This window comes from Saccopteryx bilineata, chromosome 1 (genome assembly GCF_036850765.1).
Source record: "Saccopteryx bilineata isolate mSacBil1 chromosome 1, mSacBil1_pri_phased_curated, whole genome shotgun sequence".
Taxonomy (NCBI): Eukaryota; Metazoa; Chordata; class Mammalia; order Chiroptera; family Emballonuridae; genus Saccopteryx; species Saccopteryx bilineata.
In genome coordinates this window covers 21014814-21026988 of record NC_089490.1, presented here as the reverse complement: position 1 = coordinate 21026988, position 12175 = coordinate 21014814, and the positions used below count along the sequence as shown (strand labels likewise).

Below are 12175 nucleotides of genomic sequence, written 5' to 3'. Positions count from 1 at the left end.
CTGATGGATTTTTGGGTAGTTTCTAGTGTTTTGTTATTACAAACAGTGCTGCTAACATTCTTGTAAATGCATTTTGGTGTATATATAACTTCTGTTGAGTAGAAGCAGAATCCTATGTAAAAGACTAGAATTCCTGGTTTATAAGGTATGCACGTTTTCATTGATAGAACCAAATAGTTTTCTGAAGTGGTGTGCTAATTTATTTACATTTCCACCAGTTGTGTATTGGAACTGTGAGTTTTAACTCTGTCAAATAGTCTGATAAGCAAAGGTGTTAAAGCTATGTAGTAGCCACTATTGTAGTTGGCTATAGAACATTTGAAATGTGGCTAGCCTGAATTGAGATAAGATATATGTATAAACTACACATCAGATTATGAAAACTTGTTACACAAAAGAATGTAAAATATCTCATTAATAATTTTTAATATTGATAACATGTTGAAATGATTTTTTTTGGTGCAATCATATGTTTAAATGACATGATTAATTTAACCTGTTCCTTTTCACTTTTTTAAGTTTGGCTGGCTAGAAAATTTTCAGTGGCTTATGCGGATTACATTATAGACAATATTGTTTCTAGTGGATTGGATAGAGGACAAATGTGGGGAGAACTCTCCAGTTCTCAAAAAGTACATTGTTTATAATAACAGCTTTTCTGCTAACCTGAAGTTTGTTGCACTGTTTCTATATATCTTCTATATGTTCTGCTGTGTGTGTGAAGTCTTATTTAGCATAGGGATTATGCTTTCAGCTAGTCATACCAAGAATACAGGGGCTGGCAAAGTAGGTTTCCAGTTTCTGAGTACATGAAACACAGTTTATTCTTGTATTATTATTTATTAATTATTGTGTTATTTATTTGCATTACAACTATAAACCTGCTTTTGCCCACCCCTATATTTCATATAAGTATGGATTGTCCAAAACTGAAAACTTTTATTGCCTAATTATATTTTTCCTTGCCAAGCAGTGGCTAGTCCCTCTTAATGTGGAAGCATAGAGCTCTAACATGCAAGTGGGTCAGGAAAGGGGATACATCAGCCTGAAGATTAGGCGAGGCATTATAGATGTCCTCGCTGACAAACAGCTGACCTGAAGTCGGAGATATCCGAGTCCTCCTCTCTTGTGAGTTCGAGGTGCAGCCACCATGGTACCACCTCCCTGAGTACCAGGAGAGGAGACTATAAGGAATACAAGATTCTTGTAGGGACATTTGACATATGATGAATTAACCCTTCTTTTTCTAAATGATCCCTTGGGTTCACAATCACACTTAATTAAAGAATAAGAAATAGCTCATTTGCTCTCTGTCAAACTTAAGACTGAATTTCTTCAGGGAACTGATTTTATCCGAGATCACTTCATAGTATCAGATATATCTCCCCAATAAAACTTAGTTCAGAAATTAAAAAGATGGTACATTGTGGTTGTGAAAAATAACTAGCACCTATTACTTGTCCTTGGGCTCCACACAGCAGGAGGTAAAGACTCCGGCAGAGTTCTGTACAAGCAGACTGAAACCAACAGCCTGACCAAGTGGGATTTATCCCAGGCATGTAAGAGCGGTTCAACATATAAAAATGAATAAGTGTAATGTACCATGTTAATGGAACAAAGGGGGAAAAAACCATCTGATCATCCTAATTGACACAGAAAGGGCATTTAATAAAATCCAACATCCTCTCATGATATAAACACTCTGCTAACTAGGACTAGAAGGGCACTTCCTCAACCTGAAGAGTGAGTTTTATGAAAAAGTCTACAGCCAATATCATACTCAATGGTCAAAGATGGAAAGCCCTCCCCCTACTATCAGGAACAAGACAAGGATGCCCACTTTCACCACTGCTATTCAACATTGTGTACTCCACTGATATGTGTACGTGAGATTTTTAAACCAATGTTGAGGGTTTATTTGTTTTGTTTTTTAGTAAGCATAGACCAAAAGGATCTGGTCAGTGTGCATCTTAAATATGCAACCTTGTTGGTGTCTTATATTTTTCAATATTCTGTATGTTTGAGATGTTTTAAAATTAACTTTTAAAAGAAAAGTTGGTAGTTATGCTCTCTGGCTCTAAATTGTTCACTGGTGCCATTGCTGTGGGCAGGGGGACTACCGCACATGGCAGTAGATCAGGGCCACTGTCATCCTCCTTAGTCATACAAAGCCAGTAACTGAGCAGGTAAGTCACTTTGGTGGGGAACAGGAGACTAAAAACAGCTGTCAGAGCATTGTAGGATCCATGTTCTTGGAGTGGAGACAGAACATCTGAACAATGGGAGCATGATACCACTTGCTTGTGTCCTGCCTGTGAGCCCACAGCTGCCTCTGACATTTCATCCTGTATCAGTGGCAGTCAGGAAACAGTGCCAAGGCATGCTCTCAAGTCTAAGAGAATTTTGCTTTCTAGCTTCAGACTGTGATATTGTCCAGCTATCGCAGGATTTGGTTCTTGTCTTGATTGCCTTTAGGTCGTATGCGATAGATGATAGTTTCGAGTCCATTCTCTTTTCCAGGGAAACATTTAAATGTCTATACCGTCTTTTTCCCCAGGCCAGGAGTAGTGTTGACAGGGAGGTTTGTCTGTGTGGAAGTTTAGTAGCACTGAATTACAAGGTGAAACCCACTCTTGCCTTCTGCAGCAGACTAGGAGAAGTTCACATAGCATCCTTTTTTTCTTTTAGAACTCACAATACTTTATATGCACCAGAAATGCTAGCCAAAATGGTAGAGCCTTTCACAAAGGCTCTGGATATGCTTGAAGTGGAAAAATCTTCTATTTTAGGTAAGAAATCTAGCCTTTTTTTTTTCTTGAAGTTCACCTTTTCTCTAATAGGCTCCTCAAGCAGCCTCAGTGTGCCTTGTGTCTCCTTGTCACCTGGCACTGCCTTAACCAGCTGTTTGTTCAGAAATGCATGTACGGAGTTCCTACAGGCTCTCTAGGAACAAATGCATTGACTTCCTTATCCTAGTGTGCAGAGAAGGCCTTCATAGGCCCCCTCCCCCACGTTAACCCCTGCAGGTAGTGGTGTGTCTTAGAGCTCTTAGGGCTATACATAAACTGTGGTGTTTTTGACTTGAAAGATATTAGCATAACTTCCTGCCTTTTATGTGTGTGGGGGGAATGTATTAAAACAGTTAAGGGTAAATAACTTTTATCAGTAATACTATCAAAAATTTCAAAGGAATACATTCTAAGCCATGGTTCCTGGATTAGAGTGTTGCTTTAACTCATTTTTCCCATTAGCAAATAACTATGCAGTCATGACTGTGGCATGTACTGTGGAGAAATGTGACTGGGAGACTGTCTTGGGGAGGAGTCAGAAGGTTGCCCCCCCCAGTGGAGACTTGAAGGATGAGTAGGAGCTAACCAGATTGGGGGCCTTCTGGGCAAGCAGACTGGCAGGTGCAGGTGCCAAGGCATGCAGGGAAGAGCCTGGTTTGTCCAGGGAGTAGAGAGGGGTGGCTCGTGTGGCTGGGACAGAAGAGAGCAAGGCATGCCAGTTAGAACACAGAGCTAGAGACATCAGAGTTGTCAAAGCCTTGTGCGCGCCTGAGCCTCGTGAAGCTTTGTGCTGGTTCTGACGCCTCATCACTGCCCGCACAGTAGCTCTTCGTTCCCAGCTGTAGCTCCCCACGGTCATGAAAGAAATGGTATTAGTTTGCCTGTCCAGAGCTTATGCCTGTCGTGGCCTACATGGTCCTGGGCTGTTTCCTTTGGCACCATACACTTAAGGTCCATGTTGCCGAAACCAGTAAAAAGGACACTTCCAAGAAATGTTTGCCATTATAAAAAGTAGGTGTTGCTTCACCCCCTCCCCACCCCATGCATTCTGCTACATTAAACCAGGAACTCCTGCTATAGAAATTTTGGCCAACCAAAACATACTAGAATAGACAAGCGGTTCCTTCTGACAGCTTCCAACCATGAGCAAGACTTAAAATATTTATATAAAATTACCTCTGATTAGAACTATAGATCTTTTAAGGCAATTATACTGAGGTAAGTGGGTTTCATTTTGATCTGTTATACATCTTGGGCTTTGCATAAATTTTTGCTTGAAAAAGAGGTCCCCCAATTTAGAAAGGGAGGCCCCACTTCTTTATGGAGAAATCATTTTGAGTTGTCATTCTGTGCTTTGGTACAAGTCCCATCTGGAGAAACCCAAGCAAACATTGGAGTCTCCAGGTCTAGTCTGAAGTCCTGGGTACTTTCCCCTTTTGCTACCATGACAGTATAGCTCTTGGCCAGCTGCTTGGCATGTATAATACTCCTCATTCCTCCACCCCCACTGCCCCTGCCTGCAGTAGGGTGTTGGTAAGTTGAGACTCTTGGCAGCAGAGCAGGATGTACCTGACCTGTCTTTCTCTGTAGGATTACCTCAGCCTCTCTTGGAACTGAATGATTCTCCTGTTTACAAGACAGTCTTGGAGAGAATGCAGCGTTTCTTCTCCACCCTCTACGAAAACTGGTAATGAACCAATGCAGCCTCTCCACCCTCTCTTCCTAGACATGTGTTGTGTAGGAATGGCCATGGGTTGGACTTTTGATCTAGAATTAAAGTCAGGTAAGATGAGGCAAGAATTTGACAGAGAACTAATGATTCTAATGTCAAAGTGAACAGTTTCCTTGCATATGCTTTTTTATAATTATCATATGTGTCTCAGTCATAGCCATGACTTTATATTTTATGCCACCTTGTCTGTTTCCGGAGTATAAAACGGTGAGACCAAAGCAGAAGATAAATGGTGGGGATGCATCTTCTCAGACCCCTCACTCCCCAAAGCCTACTTTTCTATGGGACTCTGGGAAGTGGCTGGCCAGATTTTGCTTTCTGGTCCTGGTGGTGGGATGGGGAGTAAGTGGCCCTCCTGTACACCGCAGCGGTACACCCAGCGCCTTGGCTCACTAACCCAGAGCTGTCATCAGCCAAGCTGATGGGATTCTCCATTGTGAGTCCGTAGTACCTATCAAGTAATGAAGGCTACTGCTGTACTGTTGATGGGGTACCAAGAGATAACAACAAGTGACTTTCAAAAGATGCTGAATTTGCTATCTAGAAGTTTCCTTAAGAGTGGGAGTGAAAGAGTGTTATTTTCATTATTGATAAAAGATGAAGTCACATCTTCGCAGTGTACTGCTTAAGCGGCAGTTCTCTTCAGGAGTGAATACAGTTGCTCTCCTAGCTGAAAGCCCACTGCGGACGAGAGGTCTCTGGGCACAGCTCCCCGGCAGTCAGGCTGGCAGGAAGGGATGTTGCCTTTGTCATTGCCATGCTTCTCCCTACAGCTTCCATATCCTGGGGAAGGCAGGCCCGTCCATGCAGCAGGACTTTTACACCGTGGAGCACCTGGCTACCCAGCTCCTCAGCTCAGCCTTCGTGAATTTGAACAATATTCCTGACTACCGACTCAGACCCATGCTTCATATCCTTTCAGAAGTCCCTGGGTGACCCAGAGGACTGAACAAAGGAACAGTTTCAGGCACCAGAGCGGGCAGAGCTAAGCTGTGTGGAGTAGATGGAATCATATCTCTAAGCGTATAACCCCATTAAAAGGACAAGGAGATTGGCCCTGGCCGGTTGGCTCAGTGGTAGAGCATCGGCCTGGCGTGCAGAAGTCCCGAGTTCGATTCCCAGCCAGGGCACACAGGAGAAGCGCCCATCTGCTTCTCCACCCCTCCCCCCCTCCTTCCTCTCTGTCTCTCTCTTCCCCTCCTGCAGCCGAGGCTCCATTGGAGCAGAGATGGCCCGGGTGCTGGGGATGGCTCCTTGGCCTCTGCCCCAGGCGCTAGAGTGGCTCTGGTCGCAACAGAGCGACGCCCCGGAGGGGCAGAGCATCGCCCCCTGGTGGGCGTGCCGGGTAGATCCCGGTCGGGCGCATGCAGGAGTCTATCTGTCTCTCTCCGTTTCCAGCTTCAGGGGAAAAAAAAAAAAAAAGGGCAAGGAGATTGAAATAAATAGCAGGAAAAACAGGAAGGCAGTGCAAAGGCCTTGAGAGCTTAGGGGCAAGTCTTGACCTTCCTTCTTTCATCCCTTCTGTATATTGTCAGATGCTTCCTCTTTGATGTTGCACTCTCATTCATTGTTGTTTAGATTATTCTTTTTTTTTAAAGTATTTTTCTTCCCTGAATTATGAGGAGAATGGTGAAGGAGAGTTTATTCCAAGGGCGTCCCTCCTGTTTTCCTTTATACTTTCAGGCAAACCAGTACCGATAAAGTTCCGCCTGGTAGAAAAGACAGTGAGACTAAAAACACAGTGGCAAGGAGTGTCCATGCAGCTTAGGATTTTCAGGAAAAAGCTTAAAGGTTAACATGGGGTGTTCTTGGCATCTTGCAAGTCCTTTATTGCGTTGACTGCCCAAGGGTTCAACTTGTGGCCCGACAGATAAGGGGTGCTTTAGAATGAGCGGGGTGCGTGCTCATGCGTTAGAAGTTCTTAACCTGCTGTGGCATGGGTCTTTGTGAAGCCTCTGGTGCTCTTCTGTCCCCCAGAGCACTATGAAGCGCTGGTGTCTCCCATCCTTGGACCGCTCTTCACCTACCTCCACATGGTAAGAGTGGTCAGGATGGGAACAGGGTGGGCTCGGGGCGTGGCCTCTCAGGAGTCTTGCAAGTCAGGGGCTCCGGCAAGTTTTGGGTTGGGCAGCCCCCCAGGAACTAAACTGGCTTAATTGCCCACAAAGCACCCACAGGAACAGCCTCTGCTCCTAACCTGAAAGCTGAGGACAGGTGATCAGAAGAATGCTTCCCCTGGTTCTCTCCCTGACTCTACAATTAAGCAGGGGACCAGCTGGGTGGAGAACGAATGTGCTCACAGTGACCCAGGAATTCTGAAATTGTTGATCCTCTCCAAGCAAAAACATGTTTGCTCTGCAGCCCTGGTGGGCGTGGGAGGTTGCAGAAACCACGGCTGGTTTGGGCGTGGCCTCCAAGGCTCTGTCACTGCTGCCCGCAGTCATCCTCTCAGCTCATTCTGATCATGAAGTAGACCTTAGTTACTATCTGTTCCAATCTTCTTCCTAATACTGGCACTTAATTCCTTTTTGTTTTCCCAGAGGCTTTCCCAAAAATGGCAGGTCATCAACCAGAGGAGCCTGCTGTGGTAAGGAGATGAGCTGGAGCCAAGTCTGTGGTGTGGGAAGGTCGGGAAGGGGAGAGGGTTTGCTGTCCCAGGGCTAGAACAGCAGCGGGCTCTGGTCCTGCTCAGCCTAGGTGAATGGTAAGTGGCCTGTCTGTGACCATGCAGCAGACTCGTATCAGACTCAGACTTCACAGGCGGTGCCTTCCGCTGCCACAGGGAGTGCTGAGACATCTGACACATTAAGATTTGGATCTGGTACCCTCTACCAACTAGATGTAGTCACAAATCATAACGTCCTTCAGTGGACCATTGCTGTCTATTCCCAGCATTTGCGTGACATGTAGACCAGAAGGAACCCTGGAGAAGGAACTGGGAACAGAGGGTCTGGTTAGGGTCACTGCTTTCCTTGTCCTTGCTGTTTTGCACTCCCATGAAACGTGGCCTTCTGGTGTTCTGTAGTGGAGAAGATGAAACTGCAGATGAAAACCCAGAGTCTCAAGAGATGCTAGAGGAACAGCTGGTGAGGATGTTAACCCGAGAAGTCATGGACCTAATCAGTAAGTGACATATGGGAACAAGGAGTAGTAGAAAGGAATTTTTCTGGAGAAAGAGCTGGTCCCCCACCCAGCCTCAGGAAGGCATATTTGCAGCAATGCTGACAGGTTGGTGAGAAAGAATTAGCCAGGCAGAAACCAGCAGTCCTGAAACCGTCCTGTGGACGTCTATGAATGGCGAGCTGAACAGGATTTGTTCATGCCAGGGCCAGAATCTCAGGAAATGGCTCAGTATAGCAGAAGGAGTTTGGATTAATGGTAGAACTTCCTGGCTTTGTCAAAATAGGGGGGGAAATTAATTCTTGGACATGAAGGTAGTTAATTTTCTTTTTCAGTCATTTCATCTGTTTCAGATACAAAGTAGACCAAAGGTTTATCAGGTATCCTGTCCTGGCCACTTAGTCCCAGAATTCTGTAATTTCCCTCCAGAACTTGAAGAAGGACCAGAACACAGTCTGGTCAAATGCCTCCATTTCTGTTGGTGAAACTGACATTCCTGGACAGCACCCCCTGCCCCTCCTTCCCTGCCCAGACACAGTGTGGGGAGTGGCCTGAGGCAGCTGCCGTCTGGCGGTAGTGTGTCACTGACCCTGCTGTCTTGCTTTAGCGGTGTGCTGTGTTTCCAAGAAAGGTTCTGCTGACCACAGTGCTGCGCCCCCTGCAGATGGAGACGGTGAGTCTCTTATGTTCCCCAGAGCGCTGCACTTCAGCTCCTGAGTATCACCCCTTGCGTAGGTGGGCAGTTCCTGTAGAGAGGGTTTCCCTAGCAGTCTCCTGCAGGGGATCTTTGTACAGCTTTCACCCGCACTGGTCCTCTGTGGGCCTCCACTGCGTTCCCGCCAAAGGGCCTTTGCACTCGCTGTTTTCCTCCAGAGTGAATTTTCCTCCCAACTGGATACATGGCTTGTTCTCTTGCTTCATTTGGGTCCCTGCTCAAATGTCACCTCCAGTTGGTCTTTCAATGACCAACTTAACAAAAATAGCAACCCCAACCATGCTGTGTTCTCCTTTGCTCTATTTTTCTTCAGGGAAATTATCACTACCTGACATTATGTTTTGTTTTTGTTGTTTTGTGACATTATGTTTTATTTATTTACTTACTGATTATTTATCTCCCTAACTGGAATGTTAACTCCCATTAGGGAAAGGACTTTGTCCTATTCCTGTGATATTCCCACTACCTAAATTAGTGTCCACTACAGTGGGCCCTCAAATATTTGTTCAGTGACAAGAAATCCTCACCACTTGCAGCTTTTTACATAACTCTCCAGAAAACCGCATTTCCCACTCTCCCAAATGGACAGCTAGGTGCATCTCTAGGTGTGCCATGGGCAGTGGCTTCTGGACCCTTTCTGAGGCTTGCAATTCGGCACTGGGCAGTCAGCTCAGGACACTCAACTGTTCTTTATTCTGGGGGCATCTGTCAGGACAGAATATTCCTCTGTTCTGAGAGGATGGGGTCAACATTATGCTCTCTCCTTACAGATGAAGAGATGATGGCCACAGAGGTAACCCCTTCGGCCATGCCGGAGCTCACAGACCTGGGCAAGTGCCTAATGAAGCACGAGGTGGGTGGAGTGCGGGCGGCATTCTCCCTGCCCGGCCGTGGAGCCAGCTTCCACTACTCTCGCTCCGATGCCTTCAGCAAACTTTGCAGCTAATGCTCCTTTTTATGAGTTAAGTTCTTGGTTCCTGAAGCCCCAGAAAACAGTGGGGAAAGCTCCAGGCCATGGCGTCTGCCTGGTGGTGGGCAGAGGCTCTCCGAACAGCGCTGAGGCTCCCTGACGCCGCCCGCATGCTCAGTGACTGCCAGGCCTGGGCTTCTCCTTCGCGCACGTAGCTTTTCTCTTCTGTTGGTTTTTTCTTCTTCGCCTGATTTACAGAGAGGGACAGACTCAGTTCTTTTTATCATTTTCCTGCTTACCTACTGTTAAAACGCCAGGCCCTGACGCATGGGAACACTCAGAGATGTGCTTGCTTTCCCATTGTAACCCTTCGTCCTTCCCCATTAGGATGTTTGTACGGCGCTACTGATTACAGCCTTCAATTCCCTGGCCTGGAAGGACACGCTGTCCTGCCAGAGGACGACCACACAGCTCTGCTGGCCCCTCCTCAAACAAGTATGGTTATTTGTCCCTTCCTGAAAGGTTTGGGTCATAAGGATTGACGGAATCATTTGGAAGAGTTGGGGTGCTGGGGCCGTCCGCGTCCCTCCCGCTTTGGCCCTGAGCACAGCTGTCTCCCCAGGTGCTGTCGGGGACACTGCTCTCAGATGCCGTGACGTGGCTTTTCAGCAGCGTGCTGAAGGGCTTGCAGACGCACGGGCAGCATGACGGCTGCATGGCTTCCCTGGTGCACCTAGCTTTCCAGATCTACGAGGCGCTGGTGAGTGGGGCAGGCCGCTGTGGCCTCGTCCTCCACAGCTGCTCCCTTGCGGCCGGGCGGAGGCAGCTGCCAGGCTGTAGTGCTGCCTGCGGAGCAGGGTGATGGGGTGGGGAGAGCGCGGGGCCAGCGCTACTCCACTGAGTGGGTTTTCCTCACCTCTCAGCGGCCCAGGTACCTGGAGATAAGAGCTGTCATGGAGCAGATCCCAGAAATACAGAAGGACTCTCTGGACCAGTTTGACTGCAAGCTTTTGAACCCTTCTCTGCAGAAAGCTGCTGACAAGCGCCGGAAGGACCAGTTCAAACGCCTCATTGCTGGTTGCATCGGGGTAGGTCACGCACCCTCATTTGTGCCCCCAGCCACCTGTGGTCGTCTTAGACCTCGTGTTCAGGCACACCAGAAACCAGCAGTCGTCACTGGCCATGTGGTGGGACGATCTTGAAAACAGCCCACTCCTCAGGGCCCAGCATTAGTTCCTGCTTGTTTTCCACAGAAACCCCTGGGAGAGCAGTTCCGGAAAGAAGTTCACATTAAGAATCTTCCCTCACTTTTCAAGAAAACAAAGCCAGTGTTGGAGACGGAGGTGCTAGACAGCGAGGAGGGCGGCCTGGCCACCATCTTTGAACCCTGAATCAAGCTTTCGGGCACCCTTCCTTGGCCTTTATTGTCATCTCTTCTTCTCCTTCGTAGCTAATCTCAGGCCCCTCTCCACTGCCACCCCACTTACCACCATTGTCAGCCTGGAGAGATCCAAGTCTGGAGCTAGCGAGGGCCCTGTGCAGGGGCCAGGAGTAATTAGACTCCAGTACCACACGGGGAGTTAGGGCTTACACCACGCAGTCGAGACCTCCCAGGTATCTCCCATTCCACCTGGAGTTTGGGCTTTTCCCAGAGAGAAGAGCTAGAGTGGAGCAGCCTTCCCCCGGCCCCTCTGCCCTGGGCAGCCGTGGGCCTGCGCAGTGGGAACTAGCAGCTAGCCCTATGAACTACTGTGCCAGTTTCGCCCGGACCGCTGCAAGTCCCACTGAGCCCCCATGCTGCGGGGCTGGCAGGGAGCCCTCCCCACCCCCGCCCCCAGGGGCACATCTGGGTCAGATGCCGAGTGCTGGACTGAATTCGGCCATTTCCCTCTGTCTTGAGCAAAAATCTGGTCAGCTGATGGGATCCATGGTACAGGCTGCTGCTGAGCTCTGCGCGCAGAGTCAAGTTTAGTACTTTCAGGGATGGGCTGGGTCGGCATCTGTAGTGCTAACATCCTCCTTAGAGCTAGCTCATACATGCCCTTCCGTGAATGACCTGTCGATGTGGTTTCCTTAACCCCAGGGTCCACTCAGGCACAAGAGCCACAGTACCGTATCTAGTGTCACATGATGCCATTGGCATTTAAGGAGAATCCAAACCAACTAGCCTCCATCTGTGATAAGTAGCTAGTAAAGCCACTGGCCTCTCCTAAGATGAGCTGAGTCCAGGTGCCTTCAAAAATCTCGTGGTCTTTCAGGTCCCTGGTTGCTTCTCTCATGGGCCGTTTCCAAAAGAAAATATGCCTTCCTATTGTGAGTCTCCAGTCCATTCTAGAGATCACTGAATAGCCCTACAAGCATAGGAAACATGGATACAGGACACTAACCTTGAGGTCATTGCTGACCATAGACAAGCTTAATCCATACAGAAACCATCAAGTGTGTGTGTCCCTGTGTTCTGCACAAAGAGGCTGTCATCAATCCAGTCCACTGACGAGGGCTTCCGTGAGGACAGCGGAGCAGTGTGGATGGAATCCACAGCTTATAGCTGGTGCTGCCCCCGGGCAGGGGAGGCTCAGCAAGAGGCGAAGCTGGGGAAACAGAACTTGGTGTCCGGTGTGGCTGCTTCTGTGGCACAGCCTCGCCCCACTCCCTCTCCCTGGGACTGTGCTCTGGGCTTGTCGGCTGTGAGGGCCGTCTCAAAGCATGGTTCCCTCCAAACCTGTTAGCTGCCTGTTCCTCTTGTCGTTGGGGCTGTGGAGGGCATAGTTATATTTATTGTGTTGTACTGTTTTTAACATCTTGTGACTTCATGCTAGAAGTTTTCTATTGTTTATAGAACTTTTTTGTAGAAACATAACTCTAAAGCACATCTGCATGTCAGTAAAAATCTCAATTTCATACAGTAA

The 12175-nt window shown here is 47.8% G+C and overlaps 1 protein-coding gene across 1 annotated transcript in view; it reads left to right on the top strand.

Moving 5' to 3' along the window:
• XPO5 (exportin 5) overlaps positions 1-12175 on the top strand; it is a 47755-nt gene extending 35580 nt beyond the window's left edge. The window contains exons 21-32 of the mRNA XM_066251069.1: positions 2689-2789; positions 4380-4476; positions 5295-5431; positions 6460-6557; positions 7062-7108; positions 7547-7644; positions 8249-8314; positions 9127-9209; positions 9654-9761; positions 9889-10026; positions 10190-10354; positions 10520-12175. Of these exons, the coding sequence (XP_066107166.1) occupies positions 2689-2789; positions 4380-4476; positions 5295-5431; positions 6460-6557; positions 7062-7108; positions 7547-7644; positions 8249-8314; positions 9127-9209; positions 9654-9761; positions 9889-10026; positions 10190-10354; positions 10520-10657 (1276 nt within the window). The 3' untranslated portion in view covers positions 10658-12175. The remainder of the gene's footprint in view (positions 1-2688; positions 2790-4379; positions 4477-5294; positions 5432-6459; positions 6558-7061; positions 7109-7546; positions 7645-8248; positions 8315-9126; positions 9210-9653; positions 9762-9888; positions 10027-10189; positions 10355-10519) is intronic.